We start from the raw sequence: 22245 nt of genomic DNA, 5'->3' as shown, positions 1-22245 counted from the left end.
TCTTGGCCTCTAGATCCTTCCACCCTTCTCTGGGGCTTCCTATCTTTCACCTCCAACCCTCCAGTATATATATGTGCACACACGGACACACACACAGCTGGTGCTGTTTCTTTTCACCTGTAAACCCCATATTCCATGGTTCCCCTTCCCCTGAAGAGGTCTGAAGTGTCTTCAGGACCTTTGCCAAGTTTCCCACACTATTGAAAACAAAAGACCCCAAACCTCGGGACAGTATAATACCCTGACAGCAAGTGCAAGTGTCTTAAGCACACAGAGTGATGGGTTTTGACACACTCAATAGCGCGGATAGTGTGAAACCGCGCCCGTGTCAGGAATCATTGTTTCCCTAGAGGCCTCCTTAGCGCTCCCCGCGGTCCTAGGAGCAGCACCTCTCCCGTCCTGCCGGGAGGAAGGGTGACCTTCTCCCGACCTCAGGCAGCGCCGGCTCTGTCCACCGGGCACAATTTGATGCCTTTCCTGTTATTTAATCCTCACAATGACCTTCTGCAAGAACTCTGATGCATGTGCCCTTATTAGAAGAGGAAACTAGAGAACACCAGCCAGCTATGCTCCTGGCCAAGGTCACAGAGCCAGCGCAGGACAGGGCCTCGTCCAGCCGGGGACTCCCCCACAGTGTCACCTTCTTCAGCCGCTAAACTGCTGTGAGACACAGCACGGCAGCCTGGACAACAGGCCAGTTCACTGCAGGTGGAGGTGTTGAAGGGTCACCACTGACCTCCCCGTGCACTTTGGGGGGGGCTCACGCACCCCCTTTGCATTCTCTCTCCTCTTGTGGCTCAGACGCCTTGGGAGGTGTGAGGCTCAGAGTAGGGAAGGGACTTGCTCCAGGGCCACAGCTGCTAATGGCAGAGCCAAACTGGATCCCAGGGCAGACTATGGACCATTATTTTCTTCTCCATCTCCTGGAGGATGGGAGGAAACTGAGGGCAGGTGGGGTTCCAGGAATCATAGTCACCACCCTCTGGTGGGCCCAGGTCAGCATCGGCACGTGGTTGGGGTTGAACTTGAATGAAGTCCTGAAGGGGCCTGCCCCTGTGCTGAACATTTAAATGCTACTCAGATCCTCAGAATCCTACACCTTTGTTATGTCCATTTCAGAAAAATTTGAACACATACCTCTAATATATTTTTATTTACACTATTATGTACATATGCACCACTGTAGTAAAATATTGTGCATATTATTTAAATATGCTTATAAAATTTTTTAAAATGTGTAATAAGATACTTTAAAATTATATTTCTTTTAAATTTTGGAAGGGGTATATCCTTTACCATCACAAAAATATTAGGATTAAAAAATTAGTTCCTAACCCACAGAATATACAACCAAGAGTGAACCATGATGTAAACTATGGACTCTGAGTGATTATGACATGTTAATATCGGTTCATCAATGTACCGCTCTGGTGGGGGATGTTGATCATGGGGGAGGCTCTGTACGTGTGGGGGGGCAGAGGCATGTGGGAAATCTCTGTACCCTCCCTTCAGTTTTGCTCTAAACCTTAAACTGCTCTTTAAAAAATAAAAGTATTAGAATAAGAAAATACTGGCAAAACTGTTTCCGTGTCAGGGATGACTGAGAATGCTTCAGCTCCCCTCTGTGGGTTTAATTTTTAAATTCAGAACTTGAGTAAGATATTCTTAGGGTAAAGTGTATATAAACAAGAAAAATGGCTGTGTTTTTTTTTCTAAAACCAGTGTTAATATAAATGCAAACATTGTTTTATGTTGAAACTTAAAAACAACAAAATGACCCACTCCAGAGCTTTGTCTTAGGGTGCTTATCGCCGGCAGTAAATGAAGCCCTCCCCCCCCACCTGCATGGCCCCCCCACACTGCTCTGACCCCGCAGGATCTGGGCTGGTGCCTGACATTTGCATTTTTAGCAAGTTCCCAGTGATGCCGATGCTGCAGGTCCTGGGACCCCACTTTGAGAGCCACACTCCCAGGTGGTGGAACTTAAAAAACAAAGACACAGTCCCCTTCAGGTTACTGTCTCACGTGGTCCTCTGGTGCCTGGACAGAAGCGAGCGTCCTAGACGGGAGATCATTTAGCAAAGATAATTCTCTCTTTACATTAGCACAGTTTAGACAGTTATTTCTTTACTTAGCAATGCTGTCTGTAGAGACTATTAAAAACCAACCCCAGATGCTCTCACATAACTTCCCTTTAAGGAAAGTGGTCAAAGCGCTTTTTTTCTGTGAGGTGCTCATGCCATGTAGTTGAGTGGAAACAACACAGCAACAGCGATGGGCCTCAGTGTTGTGGGCACAGAGTAAACCAAGCTCTGAAAGACAGGGGATTCCAGATAACATGACCCAATAATCTTCTCGAGGGGAGTATAAATGCTGGTAGATAGAGAGATGTCGGCATCACACTCGGTACACTTTCTGCTGTTCTGGTTTCTGGGGAGCCCACAGTGCTTTCCCATCTCGACAGTCCTGAAAGCCAGAGGGGTCCTACAAATGCAGGTGCATGTGCAGGTGACTTTGACGGGAGCAGGGTAAGGCTGGTGAGATTCTAGTACCAGTTACAATGCACGGGTGTGCTTTCCCCACACCCACCGAGCAGTTCCCTGACAGCTGGGTGTCCTACGACTCGACTCAGTTCTGACACTGGATACCTGGGTCAGTCTTTCAAGCTTGCCCCCCACTTTGGACACCAATCCCAAGTCCAGGTTGTCACCTGTGCTTCTGACTGACCAGCTATAAATTGGAGGTCGCAAGGACTCCTCCTTGGGTTTGATTCATTGGCTACAGCGGTGCAGAGAACTCAGAGAAGCATTTTACTTACTGGGTTACTGTATATTATTATCCTCAGTTTACAGGTGAGGAAACTGAGGCACAGTTTAAAGGGAAGAAACAGGTGCACACGCTCACATCCACACATCCACACCCTCAGACACACACGCTGACCTCTCCCTGACAATCACTGTGAGTTCTCGGAAAGGGATAATCGGGCATGTTTGGGGGTGATGCTTGGACCTCTGGGCACTCAGCAAAAAAGTCCCCCTGATATCTAAACCTCCACGTGGTTCCTTGTCCTCAGTATCTGGGACCCAACCAGTGCAGGGTGTCTGTTGCGTGAACAAATGGAGTATCGGCTTCTTTGGGTTTGCCCGAGTCACTGTTGTGACGTGAGAGCCGTGGGCTAATGTCACCTGTTTCCTGCCAACTTTACACACATCCTTTGTTCAGCTCGAGTAAGTATCCCTAATACTAAGCTTATAGAGAAGAGGCTGGGATATCAACCACAAAGGAAGAGGTAGAAACGTCCAGCTCCCGAGGGCTGCTTGCTGCCTCCTAGTATGGAAGCTGCTCAGAACAAACAGACACGACACCAATGGGTTCCTCCTGGGCCACTGATTCTTCCTGATCCAGAGAAAACGGAAGGGATGGGGCTGCGTCTCAAAGCTGTTATCCTAATGGGGGCATATAGTACTAACCACTGCTACCCCAGACCGTGACCCGAGCTCAGGCTCTTTAGAGAGCCCCCCCCCACACACACACCCCCCCACACACACACACCCTTGCCTCCAACCAGAAAAACAACTTTTACTACCAGAGCAGAATTAGCTTGGCTCCCACCTTGAGGCGAGGCGGTGGGTCAGCTGTTTGCCTCTCACCCGCTCCCTCCCCCTCAGGCCCTGAGGAAAGGTTTACCCCCAGCTGGCTCAGCTATTGGTCCACGTGCATGACATTGCCCTGGTTGTAGGTTTAAAACCTTCAAATGTCAGCAATTCATCTGGTTGAAATGAAGACTTTATCACACTTAAAGAGATCAGGTAAATAAGTCAGAAGGGTTTATTTCCAGGTGGGTCCTTCCTCCAGTATCAATCGATCATTTGATTTAGGACATATTAGGAGCCAAAATATACATAGTAGATAAACAAGTGGATATTAACAAGATGCCTGTTTGGCTTATTTTAAGGTTACTAGGGATGAAAATCAGTTTCTTTCTTATCAAGGCGAGAAAAACTGCTGTACAGAAAAATTTCCATACACGGGCTGAGACCTGCTTTGCCTAATCTTCCCCTAAGATTAGGAAATCATGTACAGCCAGGGTCGGGTTGAGATTTTTCGATACACATTCAGGTCGCTGCAAGCAGCACTCTCCACACAGGGGAGGGGTGGGGGGTCAGTTCACACCTTCTGTCTCTGAGAACTGGCAGTGCAGAGTCAAGGATCTTGATAAGCACTCACCAAAAAGACGTTTGTGTTTGTGCACCCATATGCAAAGCAGCCGTTCACAACAGCACACTATTCACAAAGCAGTACTATTCACAATAGACAAAAGGTGGAAACAACCCCAGTATCCATCAACGTATTAGACAGGACAAGGATCTCAAGGTCCGGGCAGTGCTAAGTGTTAAAACACAGCACAGTATTTTGCAGATGCAGCAGTAACGGGGTGAGCTGCCAGGAGCTCAGCGGCATGAACACAGAAGAGAAGACATCAATACGTACTTGACCGAATAGTGTGCGTAAGCTGTGGCCAAGCCTCCCTGCCAGGAGTCAGAGCTTTAGGTAGGAATCCCCTGCCTCCTTTTCTTGCTGCAGGTAAATAAAACTACCTTGCGGCAACCGCGTCTGCTTTTTGAGCAAAGCACCCCAAGTGGGGAACCCCTTGAGTTTCAGTAACAAAATGTGGCATTATACATATAATGGAATATTATTCAGTCTTAAAAAGGAAGGAAATTCTGACACACGCACAAGCTGGATAAACCTTTAGAACAGTATGCTCCATGCAATAAGCCAGTCACAAAAATACAAATATTATATGATTCCACTCATATGATGTACCTAGAGTAGTCAAATTCATAGAGACAGAAAGTAGAATGGTGGTTACCAGGAGCTGAGGGTAGAGTTTCAGTTTTGCAAGATGCAAAAGTTCTGAAGATTGGTTGCACAACAATGTGAATGTACTTAGCCCTTAAAAATGGTTAAAATAGGCCCTGGCCGGGTAGCTCAGTGGGTTAAAGCGTCCTGCGGGTTTGATCTCCAGCCGGGGCACATGCAAGAAGCAACCAGTGAGTGAATGCATAAATAAGTGGAGCAACAAATCCATGTTTCTCCCTCTCCCTCTCCCTTCCTCTCTCTCTCTCTCTAAAAATCAATAAAGCCCAGCCTATGTGGCTCAGTGGTTGAGTGTCAACCCATGAACCAAGAGGTCACGGGTTTGATTCCTGATCAGGGCGCATTCCCAGGTTTCGGGCTCAATCCCCAGTGGGTGGCGTGCAGGAGGCAGCCAGTCGAGGTTTCTTTCTCACCGACGTTTCTCTCTCTCTCTCCCTCTCCCTTCCTCTCTCCCTAAATTCAATAAAAACATTTTAAAAAATAAAATAAAAATCAATAAAAATATTTTTTTTAAAAAAAGAAATATTAGGGACCTAGCAATGAGAATAAGATTCCCCTTAATCATAAAAAACAAACCAACACCCAACCATTTTATTTTGCTCAAGATCTCGTGGGTGGAGAACTGGGAAGGACCTGCTGGACAGTTCTTGCTCGGAGCTGCTCATGCAATTTCACTGAGATGTCTGCTGAGGCCACAGTCAACTGAAGGCTGCCTGGGCTGGGCCCCAAAGATGCCTCATCCGCCCGGCGGGCAGGTGCCGGCTGGAGCGCTCACCTGCGGCCCCTCCGTACAGCGTGGACCTCCTCACAAAACGATGGCCTCGGAGAATTCACCTTTTTACACTTGGCAGCTCAGAGCCCTGAAAGTGAGAGAACTAGTGAACAAGGTGGAACTCTCATTGCCTTTTTAAAAAATAATTTTATTGAGATATAATTCACATGCCATAAAATTCACCCTTTAAAAGTGTACAGTTTTAGTTCAGTCACAGAGTTGTGCCACCATCAACACTATCTACTGTAGTCCCCCCTTGTTTGCAGGGGATGTGTTCCGAGACCCCAGTGGGTGCCTGAAACCTTGGGTAACACTGAGCCCTATATATACTATATTTTTCCTATACATACCTACCTTTGCACATAAAGGAAGCACTTCCAGCTTCTTTTCGGCGCATCTGAATCGCCAGCCTCACTACTCTTATGCTTTGGGACCATTATTAAGTAAAATAAGGGTGACTTGAACATAAGCACCGTGAAACCTCGACAGTCAATCTGATAACTAAGGAGGCTGCTAATCAGATTGGCCACGGTCAGGAAGCATGTACAGTGTGGATACGCTGGACAAAAGGATGACTCATGTACCAGACAGGAGGGAACAGGGTGGAGTAAGATTTCATCACACTGCTCAGGACAGCACTTGACTTAAAACTTATCAACTGTTTATTTTTGGAATTTTCTATTTAATATTTTTGGACCGTAGTTGACCACAGGTAACTGAAACTTCAGAAAGTAAAACTGCAGATAAGAAGGGACTACTGTAATTTCAAAACATTTTCATCACTCAGAAATAAATCCCACACCCATCTCTTCCTGCCTGCAACCAATGGCCTATTTCCTGCCTCTATTCTGGGCATTTCATATACATGCATTCATATATGCGGCATTGTGCAACTGGCTTCTTTCATTTAGCATAATGTTTTCAAGTTCAAACATGTTGTAGTATGTATCAAAACTTTGTTCCTTTTTTTTTTCTATTTTAAATTTTAAAATACACTTTACATTCAATACTATTCTGTATTAGTTTCAGATGTAACAGCATAGTGGTTAGACAATCATGTACTTTACAGAGTGGCTTTATTTCTTTTTATTGTCAAATAATATTCCATTGTATGAATGGTACTTGATTTAAAAAAAGAACAAAAAAACACCTGTGGCAAAATACACATGACAAAATTTACCACCGGAACCTGTTCCTAAATGTACAGGCCTGCAGTGTTAAGTACGTTCACATTGTTGAGAACCCATCTCCAGCACTCTTTTCATCTTGTAAGACTTTATGACCCTCAGAAGCTGTAGCATCGCTTCTCCTGTGTTATGTTGGTTGTAGGTCAGTCACCATGGTTGACCCAGAAAGAACAGAAACCTGACCTCTCAATGGAAAGGTGTCAAAGAAGTTATTTAAAACTGGCGGGGGGGGGGGGGGGAGACATTTGTAATGCTTTCAACAATAAAGATAAATTCAAAACAAAACAAAACCAAAAACTGCCATAAAAGCGAGACATGACATCTTAAGTCTCTGTCTGGGTTATCCCAGGAAGTGTCTGTCTCAGGTGCATTTGAGTAAGATGTCTGGGCCTCCCCAAGGAAGTTTTTTAGTCGGGTGCATCACCTTGCACCCGGCACTTGCTGGTCTGAGGCTGTAACAGCTGCTCCCAGCCATCTGGAATTGGCCACCATCCGGAGAGAGGTGCAAGTTAGGCCCAGGTGTGCCACTGATTCGCTAAACCCCAGGTAAGTCCCACCCCCTGAGGGTGGCGGAGTCTGCTCTCTGGCCCCTGGATTTGTGCAAGAATCCAGGGCAACGGCAAGAGCATTTGCAAACAGGGAAAGTGACACGGGGGGACTGTGGATGTGGACCCAGCCTCATGTTTACACAGGAAAAATCAGACCCATCTAAGCCCCCTAGGTGATCAGGGAAAGGTATTCACAGCCCAAAAAGGGAAAAGCTAGAGGACTGAAGGGTAGGGAGCCCTCCTGGGATCTTGTCACCCACCTGCCTGTCCTCTGTTTAAGTTTCCCCAAGACCTCACAACTCAAGACCAGGGTTTTCTGAAGGAGCCCTCACTTTTTTTTTTTAACTCCCTCTAAGTGGATTGTTTGTTTATTTGTATGATTGGTGGTCTTTCGTGAGTTCAGGAAGCAGGGTCACCCTTGGGTCTGCTATCTTTGTCCCAGGCTACAAGGCCACTTGGCCTCTCAGCTGTCCCTGCCCCACCCTGGCATGGCCCATCTGTCCAGACTGCTCAGCCTCACCTGCCACCATTCCTGGGGGGGGGGGGGGCGCGGAGCTCCCCTGGTGACCCTGCCAAAAGCTGACGCTGGGCCTCTTGCTCAAGGCCCCTCAGTCTGGCTCCCTCTTCCAGGCCACAGTATTCGACGGGGGCAGGGGGGAAGGCAGCCCTGCTTTCCCTTGAGCTTCTCCATAAATTATTTTCTCACTTCTTCCTCAAACTGCCCCAAACCTGCCCCAACTCTCATGAGAAGCGAAACCAGGGAGTCTTAGAGAACACTTCCTTCCTCTGAGTCAATGAAGCCAGAACATCTGCTCCCTGGGATTCATTCAGTCACATAACAAATGTCTATTGACGGTCTGCTTTGTGACATGGTCTGTTTTGGGGACTGGGGATGACTTCCTGATCAAAAACACAAAATTCCCTGTTCTCCTTGGGCTTCCATTTGAGTAGCGAGAGAGGAGTAATAAATAAGCAGACTGAACGTACGTTACGAGGTGGCAAGTACTGTCGGGAACAGTGAAGCAGGGCGGAGGACAGGGGGCCCAAAGGGGAGGCAGTTTTAAACAGGGTGGTCAGGGGAGACCTCACCAAGATAGCGACGTTCGGGAAAGAAAAAGGAACATGCAGGGAGGAAAACATACCTAAAAAACCCTTTGGTGGCTCTTCTTTGTCCCCAAAATAAATTCTTAACCTTGAACATGGCCTTTGGGCCAGGTACCAGGATGGCCAAGTGGTTAAGAAGGGGAACCTAAGCTCCGATAGATTTATATCCTCACGGGTTCGAACCCCGCTTCTGGTAGAGGCCACCCTCACGTGGCCTTCGGGTTGTTCATGGCCCGGCTCCTGCTCTTTCCAGCCTCACCAGCACAAAGGCCGCCGCATTCACCTTATGCTCTGTCCCCACACCCTGACCAGCCTCGAATGTGCACACACAGCAGATACATATGCTACTCACAGCATGAATGGAAAATAATGGAGGTTGATGGGAGAACCTGGAAGGCCAGCTGAATGGAGCTGCACGGGAAACAGGCAGAAGGCTTAGCCCTTAAGTGTTCGACACCAACCTCAAGCCCACTTATAAATGCAGATCAAAGCCATGGAAAGGGGCAGTTAGAAGTCATCTATTCCCAAAACCCTTAACTGCGGCCCAGAGAGGGACAGTGGCATCCTTGGGGTCACACAGTCTTATTTGTACATCAAGGCCAGATAGTCTGCAAGAATAACATTTCATGCATGTGGTCTTTTCACGAGACTTCAAGTTCCTCTACTGAGCAACTCAGAAGGAGAAATGACTGTTTGGATTTCCTGTCCACCAACTGGCCATGAGTGAACTGAGCACCCTAGTTGAAGGGCCCCTGGCCCATCTCTGCGCCATCCAACGCGGCACCACCTTTCCTGCCTGTGGACTCAGGGGGCAAGGGGAACGTCTAAGTGTGTGCTGGAGGGATATGGGCCAACTAACTCTCGTTGTTCCTGGGAGAAGAGCTGTCCAAGGGCTGTCAAAATACAAAATCCAGAAAGAATCTCTTGCAAGGCTTGGCTGGTGGTGGTGTGATTCCCTGAGCAGGAAGCCAGAGGAGGGGAGTCTCTAGTGGCTCAGGAAGAACAGGGCACTTTAGCGCTTTAGGGCTAAGTGTTAAAACCCTAACACACATGAGGAAGTTAAACTAAGTGTGAAGGTCATCAGATTGTGACAAAGCCAACAAAAACAGTCAAGTGAACAAAGCTGTGTTGCAAATCCTTTAACCAGAGATGGGGGTTAGGGGGTGCATGGGAGCCTGCTTGTGTGAAGGTCAATCTTCTTACTCCTACTTCCCAGGTGAGGCCCAGACAGTAAAAAATTCCACCGAAATCACCAAATCCCTCCCAAGCTCTCTGGGCCTAGATGCTTAAAGAAACCCATAACCCTTCTTCCCCTGCCTCCTCCACGCCACTGAGCATACCCCCGACAGCTGCAGGCCTCCCTCCCGGACCTCTTCGCAGTGCCCAGGCCCTGTCGTCTTTCCCTGGAGCTTTCCCAGTCCCTGACTTCCCTCTAACTCCCACAGCTTTCAGATCAAGACTCTTAGAATCTGTGTGAACCTGACCAAGTGGTTTGGTATTTTGCCATCTCTTCTTACGGGACGAAAATATCCGCCGCTAATGATGCCAAAAGCTACCATTTATTGAGCAAGCTCCCACTGCCAGGTTCTCTGCTGAGAATCTTTTAAAATTTTTTCAACAAAGTTCTTTTTATTTATTTCACTAGAAATGACTTTATTGATTAAATCACCAGGAATTTTCAGCACAAGACTTAATAGGAATGCCTGGGCTCTGGAGCTTGCCTTTCCCAGTCCTGAAAAGGGTTTAGAGGGAGACATCATTAATAGAGACCAAGTCAGATGGTTTCAGGTTCCCCTTCCCAGTCACAGACAAGCTGCTCAATTCTTGTCCAGAGTAGGAAAGAGACAGTATTGCAGAAAAATCTAACAAAGAATTTGACATTGCATTATAAGATCTCTCTTAACTATTTATATTTATCAGCAGTATTTGTCCACACTTATTTCCTTCTGATCTAAATTTCTTTTTTGCAATTTACTTTTTTGGTATGTATGTAATTTTAATAAATAATCCCACCCCCTGTGCAGAAATGAATCAACTCGGTGCCAAGAAAAGTCCCTTAAACCGGAATAGCCTCACATTGCTCTTGGAAAGAGGAAACGGGTTTTCTGCCCCTCCTCCCTGCAGGAGCTGAACACGCTCCCCCCCCCCCCAAGTCCAAAATGTTACTTCCTTGGAATGTGCAGCTTATGATGGGCTGATTCAAATCACCTAGAAAGGGCAACTGTAGAACTGCTAAACAGGCAGTCTTTGGATATTTGTTCTTAAAATCAACTCTTGAGAGTTGTCCACGATTGCGTACAAAGGCTCTAAGGTACAAACAACTTCTGCTAGTCCATCTCATGAGCTAGACTCAGAGGAGGCATCAGAATTGCCTGGAGCAAGAGCAGCAGCAATGGCCCCACAAGGTAGAACCTCAATAACTCAGGGCTTGTCAATGACCCAGGCTGTCTGGTTTGCCTTTTCCACTATCCATGCTTGGTGACCCTCTCCACACTTGAAAGATTTTATTTCAGAACAAAAGCAAGCAGACTGTTCCCTTGGCAGACAAATCAGTAATGGCCCAGAAGTTTCTGTTGAGGTTCCTTGAAGGAGCCCAAAGTGCCCAGTGGCCTTGCTGATGGCAGCTACCTGGGCAATGATTGGCAGATTATGAATGACAAAGGACAGTTCTGGTTTTGCAGGGGTGTTCCAGAATGACACCTGTGAAAGCTGTGGCTGCGTGGGCATTCAATGTGTGCATTAACCCAGCAGCAGTCGTTTAGGGTAGCCATACTGAACACGCTTCCTGAGAGGCCAGCTCTACCACTTCTCTGGAGACCACTATCTTTATCTCACGCCATCTTTCAGGATTATCCAGCCCCTGGGGGGCATTGACAGCAACTTGGGTTCCTAAGGTTTTGGCTGACACCAGCACATCCCCGATGATTGCATTCCAGGCATTGTGAATTCACTGGGCCGACCACCATGGCAACCCCACCCACGATAACCCAAGGGTTCACCACAGTTTGTCCACCGGCCACTGCAGTCCCTCCTTCCTCAGCAGCATCCCGAAAGCCTTTGATCATGAGCGGGGTTGTCTTTTCTCATTGCTCCTCAGTCATATTCTGGCTGATGCTGAGTAAGTATCCTTAGCAGGCTGTCATGTTCAGTAATGCCCACGGCATAGCGGTCACTCAGCACGTTGGCACAGGCTATGTGCCCGGCGTGTAGGGACCTACCACCAAGGGGTAAAAAAAGTTTGTGTTCTGCACGGGGTGTGACACAGGAGTCCATCCCAGTGCCCAGGCTGGAAAGATTGGGCTAGGTTCTGCCTGGCCCTCAGGCAGGCCAGCGGAGGCCCGGCCTAGAGGCCTGGGGGCCGCGTATCCAGCCGGGTCAGTCCCTCCAGGAGTTTGGGCAGCGTCTCCTGGGGCACCTTGCAGCCTCAGCCCTTCAAGCCAGAGAAGCCTGCCAGCTCCCGCTGAGGGGCAAGGCCTGGGGCTCAGCGGGCCAGTAGCTCCGCAAGTCCAGACCTAGAGACAGGCAACTAGGTCGTTGCCTCCCCACGGACACCTGGCGCTGCGGTTCCAGCCCTCAAGCCTGTTGGCAGGGAGGTCCTTTTTACTTTCTACTCTGTTAATACCGAGTAACAGATGATTACTGCAGAGATTCTCGCCGGGCACATCTCGTGCCGCCAGGCTCAAGGCACACCACGTGGTCCTGGCCTTCCTGGGTGCTCAGAATTTAACACACGGTCTTCATTTAAGCCTTACAACCCCCTACAACATAGATTCTGTTGTTTTCATTTTACTGACCAGGAAACTGAGGCTCAGGTTCCTCAGCCAACACTTACTGGCTCAGGATTTGAACTGAGGTCACTCACACCCCAGGCTCGGTTGGCTAGTACTGTCTCGGGTGAGGTTTCTCTGAAGAGCCCCTTTCCTCATAGGACAACTGGCAAAGGGTTAGTAAATACATATATTTTAAAATTAAATACTATTACAAGTCCCTCATTCCCCAGAAACCCTACACCCCAACCCCCTGCCCACCCCCAAAAAAAACCTGGATGGGTGAAATGGGCAGACAATACACTAAAATAGAAATACCGATAAGAAGAAAAGTTTACCACCCTAGTAATCAAAGAAATACAAATTAAAATGACAACTGTGTATTGCTTTTGGCTAATCAGGTTTTTTTTTAAACAGCTACATTCAAAACTAGGCGAATAATCTCTTTACTTTGCTCCTAATTTGTTGCTATCATCTCATCACAGGATGGACTTCTCTATTTTCAACTCCACACGAGTTAAGCTTCGCACGACTTATTGCAAAGAGCAATAAACATTTTATGGTAATTGCGAAGGCAAGTCCAGTGCAAAACAGTAAGGGGCCAACGGAGCGCAGGAGGCAGGCCGGCTGCGCGGCCCGGGACCTGGGCTCGGCGGCGGGTGCGGCCGGGGCGCGCGCTCCAGGCCGCCCCGAGTGGGGGCGCCGCGGGGACTACAACTCCCAGGCGCCCGCGCGCGGCCTCCCCAGGACCACGTGACGCCAGGCCCGAGTCGCGGTCGCGGCGGCGGCGGCGGCCGGACTGACTCGGAGCCTGGAGACCCCAGCCGGACGGTCGGTTCCCGCGCGCACCCCGTGCGCTCACCATGGAGGTGGGTCTGGGCGCCGCCGGGAGCAGCAGACCCAGGGCGGGGCGGGGTGGCCGGGAAGGGGCCCCTGAGCGGCAGCTCCCCGCGCCCGCGGTGCCCGCCCCCCGCGGCCGGGCGCTGGCGAAGGGGGTGTGTGGGCAGCGCTGTCAGCAGCGGGCACAGGGCTGGCGGGGGGCGCGAGAGGCAGGACTGGAGGTGGCTTTGGGGTTTTCTTTTTCGTTGTCCCTCCTGCTGGGTGTCCGCCCGGCTGGACGAGCGGTCCCCGAGCACCTGCCGCGGAGCAGCCGAGGGCGGGGGCGCGGCGGGGGTGGGCCGGCCGGGCCCGGGGACCCCCTGCGCGGGGCGCAGAGCCCCGGGAGACCCGGGAAGGCTCCCAGGAGGAGGGGAGCCCGTGCCGTCCGGCCGGCCGCCGGCGCACACACCCTCGGGCGGGTTCCCAGCGTAGGCAAGTTCGTGGTATGATTTTTTTTTTTTTTTTTTTGATTTTTTTTTTTGCGGGGGGAGCGGGGCGGGCAGCCAGACCCAGCTACTTTCCATCCTACCTGCACTTGGGTCCGAAACAGCATTTCAGATGAGCTGTTTTTCTCGGCGGAGTTCACTTGCGCTGGAGAGAAAGCCAACTTGCTAGACCCCTTCGGTCTTTGAAAAAAAACACAACAGTTTTCTTCCTGCATGAAGAAAGTCGTAGAATTAGAGATACAGGAAGGCAGAGCCTTTGGTCGCACGCCCTCCCCACCTCCTGCCCTGGTCCTCTAAAAGGGGAAATAAGTAGGAAGAAGGGCCTGTGGAAAGTTACCCAGCCAGGACAGCGACCTTAATCTCTCCCTAAACTCTTTGGTTTATAAATGAGTAAGTTTTCTCAAAGTGTAAGGAACTCCAAATGAGAAAATAAAAACGAAAGAAACAAGTCCTCTGATTGCTCTCTTCTTAATAACCACAGCAGGGTGGGGCCCTGAATACAACTCAGATAAAGTTAAATTTGGCTGCTGGAGGCTGAGATTCATCCTAAATGGGAAACAAGACTAGAGCCCTCACCCTGGCATATCTGACCTCAGGGCCCTTTCATTGACACTGCAGCCCCACGTCAGAACGTGCTGATTTGAAACTTTTCCTCCAGTGGAAAGGCCAGAGTAGGTGAGGTTCTGTCCCTCTTGAGCTCCTCACTCCCACGCGAGCTAGAACCAGTCCCTCAGGTGGGCTCTTCCAGCTTGGAACATGCTGGACTATCTTCCCCTGACTGCCTCCTGCTCTTCCTGCTTCGGAAGATGTCCTAGCCACCTGCCTCTCTGGCTGGGTTAGGTGTCTCCAGGGGTTTTGTCTCCAGCACAAAACCATTAGCTTCATGAGGGCCAAGGACTTGTCTCACTCATCTCCATATCTCCAGCATCTGCACTCCTAGCACAACAAAATTGAATTAATTTTACTGTTTTGGTGGGTGTTGAAAATGGTTTGGGGCACCTGAAATAGCTGGGGCAGGTCCAAGGATGATGGAACCCAGTTAGGGAACCTCACTGATTAGCCATTGAGGACATTCCAGTCATGCCAACTTCCTGATCCAGTGAACTCTGAGAAGGGGTAATGTGGCCACACCCTGCTCCCCTTCCACTGCAGACTATGCCAGGGGCTTCTGCTGACCCCACTGCAGAGATGATGCTGGGGCTTCTGTTAAGTTGAAGGAGCACAACTCCAGCATAAATGCAGTTTCACAGGATTATTTCTACCTGTTTGTGCTTGCATATCCTTTGTGAACATTTTGCCATGTCAACAAATACGATTTTCACTCTTTTTGGTACTGTGTCAGCTTTTTACATTGAACAAGTACCACTTTCATATTAGAGGGGTAAAAAGCTAGTTTTGTTTTAAAATTCTTCAACCCGATTTTAATTTTTTTATATATCTTTATTGATTTCAGAGAGAGGAAGGGAGAGGGAGAGAGATAGAAGCATCAATGATGAGAGAGTCATTGATCGAGCCCATAACCCGGGCATGTGCCCTGACCGGGGCTTGAACCCCGATCGCCTGGATCCCAGGTCGATGCTCAACCGCTGAGCCACTCCCGGCCGGGCTCAACCCGATTTTTAAAAGACTACCTGCATTTCCATTTTCTTCTTATGAGGTCTTAAATCCTTTCCCCTCCTGGGACTCATTTTCCCCATATGGAAGTGAGATGTGGGTAGAGAGGGGCCAGAGTTGGACCCGATCAGTGTTTTTCACATTCAGTTTCAGCAGAGCTCAGACCTTTCTCCCCTCTACACCCAGAGTCTGTGTTTTATATAGTGGAGTTATAAGGAAGATTTTATTTGCCAGTGTTCCCTGAAAAAAAGTTGAAAACCAAGGGACTAAAAACTCTCTGAGAAATACACAAAATAGGTTTTTAAAGTTCTCATCACAAGAAAAAAGAAATTGTAACTCTGTGGTGATGAATGTTAACTAGACTTATATTGTGATTATTTTGCGATACATCATTCTGTATACCTGAAAATAATATGATACATGTCAGTTATATCTCATTTTTAAAACTCTGTGGATATTTCTAGCTCTGACAGTTGAGGGTTCTAATATTTGGCCATTGTTTTATTTATTTGTTAATCCTCACAGAGGGTATTTTTTCCATTGATTTTTAGAGAGAGTGGAAAGGAGGGAGGGAGGAAAGGAGGAAGAGAGAGAGAGAGACATCCACGTGAGAGAAACACGTGGATTGGTTGCTTCCCACAGGTGCCCCAGCAGGGCTGGGGAGCAACCCGCAACCCAGGTATGTGCCCTTGACCCGGAATTGAACCCGAGACTGTGCAGTGCTCAGGCTGATGCTCTAACCGTCACGCCACAGCAGCAGGGCTATTTCTTCACTATCTTAGACGGCCAAGGCCCAGCTCATCCAGGATCTCCTGAGTGGAATGAACACTGACAGTGTTTGCAGAGCTGCTTTTTTTGGCTGTGGTCTTAGTGATGACGAGAGGAACTTCCCTTCCCTGAGAGGGTGAATCTAATTGATCCGTCTGCCTTGCATCTTGCCAAACACAGTCATTAAGCCTGGTGCGGCTCTTTAGAATCACCGTCCGGTGCCCATGCCATAGCACAAGCAGCACAGTGTACTGCAATGCATCCGGCTTGGCATCCGGCTAGACCCAGGTTGGAATCCCAGCTCTGCCAACTTAATAGCTTTGTGAACTTTAGCAAATGACTAAACTTTTCTGACCTTAGTTTCCCCATTTTTCCTTTCTGTGAGATGGGCCTAATTGTCCCTGTCACACAGAACACTGTTGTGTAGTGAGAGAATGTATGAAAGGCCCTTGGTGCCACCTAGAACAGAGGGTGGACCAGGTGCTCTTTGAGAGCATTCAGACAGCACTGTGTGTTCATTGCTTCTACCTTCATTCTTTCTGTAAGTCTGTGAGCTCACAGAGAGCAGAGACATTAATCTTTGCCCATAATGCTGGCCACAGAATTGGGCTCAGCAAGTGTTTAGTGAACTAGTGAACAGATGTGGAAAATAGATTGAAGACAGCTGCCCCTTGGCGCCTCCGTGATACACACCCCTGGAGCAGAATGGAGTGGCCCTGGGAGTGGGAAGAGGCTGCTGTTCCCCAGTCTAGCGCTTCCCTATTGGGTGGAGGCCATGGAAGGGACATCTCAGCTTGATCTCTGGCTGGCCCAGTGAGGATGGGCATCGCTAGCTCAGTTATAGCTCTGCTGCTGACCCATTGCAGAAACTTGGGCAAGTCCCTTCCCTGGCCTCAGTTGGCCCTGATGGCCACTACTGGCTCTTCTAGCACTTATGTCCAGTGACTCAATTTTTCTGGGTCATTTAGAAGAGGGTGCTTGAGAGCATTAGGGACCACAGCTTCCACTGCCCTAAGCCCCCTGTGATGCAGACTCCCTTCTCTTTCAGATGCATTTCATCTTCTCAGATAAGGTGGTGCTGCTCTTTGATTTCTGGAGTGTCCACACTCCTGCAGGTAAGAACTGGGAAGCCTTCTAGCTCCAGATAATGGAGAACCTGGGTTCTCTTTATTGGTAGGCTCTGTGGACATTTAAGTGAGCCTGACTCCTCATGCATAAATATTGAGTGGGAACTTTGCATTTTTGGTTCTCTTTGCAACCACTGCCCTTCAGAGTGTAAAGGGCTCCATTATCTCACTCATCTTCACAGAGGCCCAGAGAGAGGCCAGGGATGCAGCTTTTCCCTCGATTACAGGGAAGGAACTGAAGCCCACAGAGGAGAAGAGACTTACCCAGGGTCGCACACCGAGTAAGGAGTAAACATCAGAGCCTGAACTAGATCAAGGCCTTCTGTTGCCTCCTAGCACCTCCCTCATCCAGGGTTCACTGTCCAGCATCAGCTCAAGTCCAGAGGAGCTGCTGCAGACTTAGATCTGAAACGAGACACCAATTTGAAAGAGAAGGGTATTCCTTGGACTTGAAAAGACAAGAGTTGGGCACTAATTCATAACGGAGTTATGTTTCATCTGAAACAATTGAGTCTTCACAATAGACTAGAAACTGCCCTCATGCCCATTATTGCAGGTGCTGATCAAATAAATATGACCATCCCTACAGTTACCATTCCAGTAATCCATCGTGGAGGAAACCTAGTGGTTTAAAGCAACAGCTGTCATTTAATTCTTCTCGCTGAAGGTTCTGAGTTGACTGGGCTCAGCTAAATGGTCCTCACTCAGTCTCACATGCAGGTATAGTCAGTGGCTGGAACTGGAGTCACCTTGAAGACATGGAGTCACTCTCATGCTTACTGATTGATGATAGTTGTTAGCTAGAACCTCTGCAGGGTGTGTTGGCTGAACGCCTATGTGGTGTCTCCATGACCTGGGCTTCTTTATGGCAGGGTGGCTGGGTGGCTGGGTTGCAGCAGCAAGTGAGGGTCCAGGAGAACAAGGGGGAAGTGCATGGGGTTTTTAAGACCTAGCCTTGGGAGCCACAGAGCATCATTTCTACCTTTATTGACTGAGACAGTCACAAAAGTCTTTTCAGGGTAAAAGGGAGGGAACATGGATCCCCATCAGTTGATGGCAGGAGTGTTGACATTGTACAAGGAGCATACGGGGTGGGATATAGGGAGGTGGCCATCTTTGGAAAATATCATCTGTCACAGATACTCCGAAGCTACAGAAATAAGGTAGATCTGTGGGAACTAAGAGGAGCCCAGTTGGATGACAGATACAGAAGAGTTTGCACAAATAGGATGCTGTCATTCAGACAAATAAAGGCTTATATATACAGAGTGGGGCAAAAGTAGGTTCAAAGTTGTGAGTACGGGAAACTGTGTTTATTCTTGTATTATTTATGAATTGTTGTATTATTTTCCATACAAACAACTGTAAATCTACTTTTGCCCCACCCTGTACATTGCATAATCCTAGGCTATTCAGGGTATTGCTAACAGGCCGTTCTGGCGAGAGAAACTGGAGTTTGGGAGCCTGGGCTGGGAAGACTTTTCACTGCATACCCTTTTGCACGGTTTGAATTTATATCATGTGCATCCAATTACTTGTAATTTTATATTTAGAAAACCTGCCTCTTTTGCAGATGGTTTCTTCCTGGGAGCCCAATAAAATCCTATAGCTGGATCATTTAGTGTCCCTCCACTTGACAATAGAAGTAGCGATTAGCAATTAATCTTACACAGCAGCTCTAGTAAGCACTTAACGTTTTTGGTAAAATAATTTTTTTTTCCATTATTATGAAAATAATACAGTAGAAATTTTGGAAAATTACATGAGAAGAAAATAAAAACCTCCTGTGTCCGAATTTGCTGAAATGATTATGACTCCTTTGCTGTTTCTCCTTCCTTCCAGACTTTTTCTGTACATGTGCGTAAACGGGACGTTGCTATAAATGCGTGTCCCTTTAACAGGAAGTCCTGATAGATTTGTGCCACCTGTGGGGCGCACAGCTGGGGGCGGTGGTGCATGGCTGCCTCACCCTCGGCCCCTGGCTTTTCCAGGCACATACTCTTCCTGATCTCAGAGCCACACCCCAGTGGGCCAACCCTACCAAGAAAGGGGAGCAGCGTTTGCCTGGCCAGGTCTCTGCAACTCTGCTTTCTTTGACAGGCATGGCTCTTTCGGTGGTGGTGGTCCTGCTCCTGGCTGTGCTATATGAAAGCATCAAGTTTGGCAAAGTGAAGCTGCTCCACCAGGCTCTGAAGAACATGTCCATCTCCACCAGCGAGCAGCATGAGGAGATGAACGGGGATTCTTCAAGCTCAGAGTCATCATTGAGCAGACCCCCAGTCAGCAGACCCCCTCTCAGGTAACAGGCACCTGGTGTGGGGAATGGGAAGAGTATTCACATTCACCTGGAGAGGTAGGCAGCCCAGAGGGCATTAACCCCATGGCACAGAAAGGAAATTGAGGCCAGGACTTGTCAAAGTGCTTGCAGTAAATAAGTTAGTATGTAGTGAGGTGAACTGGAGCTCAGGTCTCCTGATGCCTAGGCCAGAACTTGTTTTATGAACAGCCACTTGGGAGGCTCAGATCTTCAGAAAACTCTGGTGCAGGCCTTAGTATAGCAACAAGGGTGTCCACCCAGCCCTCCCCTAAATCCCATTAGGCTTTCTCAAGTCACTAAGGCTTCCAAACCCAGGGTGGATTGCAGCTGTCCCTACAGCAATGTATCCACATTGGTGGGAGAGCAAGCAGCCTCTTCTGCCCTGCGCTTCCTTCCCTTCCCATTCTGACAGGGCAACCATTTGGGGTCCCAGTTCTGCCCTCTCCCCAACTCCAGCTGTGTTTATTGAGCCTGCCTACTCCTTACATGGATGGCTCGAATATTCACCACCATCCTACAAGGGAGGTATTATTTCTGTTTTACTGATAAGATTTAAGTTCAGAAAGGTTAAGACATTTGTGCTAAGACACATAACTAGGAATTGATCTATCATCAGAGTCCATGTTCTTACCATTGTAATACTGCCCTCTACAGTCTATTCAGGAAAAACAAAAAAACAAGCAACAAACTTCCAAAAAAACACACCACAAAAAACTGCCTTACTGATAATTTTGTATTCTATCAGGCATGGTAAATTACATGTCTCATTTTCCCTTTTCGCCTAGGATGCCAGGAAGCTCAGAACTAAGTAGAGAAGTGGTTGTCCTAGGCTCCTTGTACAGGTCCCTATCAGTGGTTTCTGATATCTCTTTAAAAAAGAAATCTCTCCTGGGTAAAGCATACAAATTATAAATAAGCTAGTTATGTAACTCAGCTGCTCTTCCTACTTCCTGACACCATTCCTAGCTTTCAGCTCATTACCAACAGTAACTTGCCTCTCCTTTTTATCTAGGTGGTTTTTGTGTCATTTTGGCCACTCTCTAATCCATGTCGCTCAGGTGATCATTGGCTACTTCATAATGCTGGCTGTCATGTCCTACAACACCTGGATTTTCCTTGGCGTGGTCCTGGGCTCAGCGGTGGGCTACTACCTAGCCTACCCATTGCTCAGCATAGTTTAGCTGGCGAGGGCTGTGCAGGCACTGGGGGCTGGAGAGATCTGAGGTGCCCCCTTCCAGACATTGTACTTCTGGGCTCAAGCTTTCTTTTTCTTCTGCTGGGTGCTCCTGGCCTCATTCCCCGCTCCTAGAAACTTTCAGCTGAAGCCAACACTTGCTCCCTGGAGTTCAGAGGCCACTGCAGCTACCTCTCTTCAGACAGGCAGCCCGGGCCTGGTCTTGTTGTGCCTTAGAAGGCTGCTGTGGTCAGTGGGATAATGGAGGGAACAGAAGCTGGGGGCAGGGCTGCCGAGCCCATGATGACTTATCTGTAACTCAGAACTTACGACTTTCCAAAGATCTTCAAGATGGGAGATGGGTTCTGGGTGAAGGACACGGAACCTGGATACCCTTTGCTCCCCTGACTTGTGCCTTATCTAGAGGAGCATCTTCCATTGGACTTCTGACCTCTTCTGACTTCGGGGGACAGAGACCAAGCTGGCTTTTTCTCACCTTTCTGCCTCTGGAACCTGTGAAGATTGTCTCTTCTATGGGTCATGCTGATAGAGTAAGATTTTTCATTTTCCCACTGAACTCGTGGTTGGCAATTTTGCACAATACAAAACAACTTTTAATGAAATGACTTCATTTTATTCATGATGGATGGCAGCATCTGCTGGGGCCCTTTGCCCTTTCTTGAGGGGAGAGCAGGTGACAGCGGATTAAAGGCAAAGAGGCAGGACTGTTGTCAAGGCACCTGTGGATAGAGCGAGCTCCTCCCATCGGTCGGCACTGCTTGCAGGACGAAGTGTCTAATGGCTTTAGGTGCCTGGGAGCTCTTTGGGGCCTTAATGCCCACTTTTATCCTGATCCTTCTTTGATGCAGAAAACTGTGGAACAATACTTAATGTTTTTAATTTGTTACTTACTGCTCACCCATAACAAACAGGATTCATTCACTTAAAATCCCAAGTAAGCCAAGGGGGGTGGTATTGGCTGAAGAGGCAATAAGCAGTCGAGCCAAAGCGTTACATTTGTAGAGCGAGATAGGGCTCTCCAGATATGTGAACCTCTGCACTTTACAGAAAAGGAAACAAGACCCAGGAAGAGAAGCCACTGCTGTGTACTGAAATGTCTATGCTCATGAGCTACATGAAAGATGGTCTTAAGCTTTGCGAATTAAAAAAAGAAATACATTTTAATAAATATTTATTTTTCAATAGTGTGTAACTGTTCATTCAAACAGCAAGCACATGTAACCCTCACAGCAACTGCAGGAGCCGAGTGGGCGAATGGAGCTGGTAGTGCTGGCTATAGTCTGTCCATTTGCCATGCACACAACTCTGTGCTCGGGGAAACCCAGCCCTGAAACGCTCTGCCCACAGTCAACAGTCATTCTTTTATTTTCTCCAGTCCTCCCCCGAGGGTATATTTGTTGGTTTTAGAGAGAAGGGGAGAGAGACATTGATCGGTTGCCTTCTGTATGCACCCCGACCAGGGGTGGAACCTGCAACCTAGTATGTGCCCTGACTGGGAATTGAACCAGCAACCTTTTGGTGCATGGGACATGGGACAATGCTTAACCAACTGAGCCACACTGGCCGGGGCTCAAGGCAAATTTTTAAATTTAATAAACACCTATATATTTGCCAGGCAGTGTTCTAAGCACTGTACAATA

At 48.3% G+C, this 22245-nt stretch overlaps 1 protein-coding gene and 1 pseudogene across 1 annotated transcript; one reads left to right on the top strand and one right to left on the bottom strand.

The window, feature by feature from the left end:
• Window positions 1-10829: 10829 nt before the first annotated feature.
• Window positions 10830-12418, bottom strand: LOC107535545 (selenide, water dikinase 2-like; annotated as a pseudogene).
• A 671-nt stretch (window positions 12419-13089) lies between these two features.
• SLC31A2 (solute carrier family 31 member 2) lies at window positions 13090-21075 on the top strand. The gene is made up of 4 exons (XM_087822886.1): window positions 13090-13128; window positions 17015-17081; window positions 19194-19392; window positions 20423-21075. The coding sequence occupies exons 1-4, from the start codon at window positions 13123-13125 to the stop codon at window positions 20589-20591; spliced, it is 441 nt and encodes a 146-aa protein (XP_087679012.1). The 5' UTR covers window positions 13090-13122; the 3' UTR covers window positions 20592-21075.
• Window positions 21076-22245: the final 1170 nt, after the last annotated feature.

The sequence above is a fragment of the Miniopterus natalensis genome, chromosome 12, assembly GCF_054644295.1.
Source record: "Miniopterus natalensis isolate mMinNat1 chromosome 12, mMinNat1.hap1, whole genome shotgun sequence".
In the NCBI taxonomy this organism is placed as follows: Eukaryota; Metazoa; Chordata; class Mammalia; order Chiroptera; family Miniopteridae; genus Miniopterus; species Miniopterus natalensis.
This window is presented reverse-complemented; position numbering and strand designations above follow the sequence as displayed.

Coding starts and splice junctions, on each gene's coding strand:
- SLC31A2 (XM_087822886.1), top strand. Junction 17,082..19,193: donor GAGTGTCCACACTCCTGCAG/GTAAGAACTGGG, acceptor TTTCTTTGACAG/GCATGGCTCTTTCGGTGGTG. Junction 19,393..20,422: donor GTCAGCAGACCCCCTCTCAG/GTAACAGGCACC, acceptor CTTTTTATCTAG/GTGGTTTTTGTGTCATTTTG.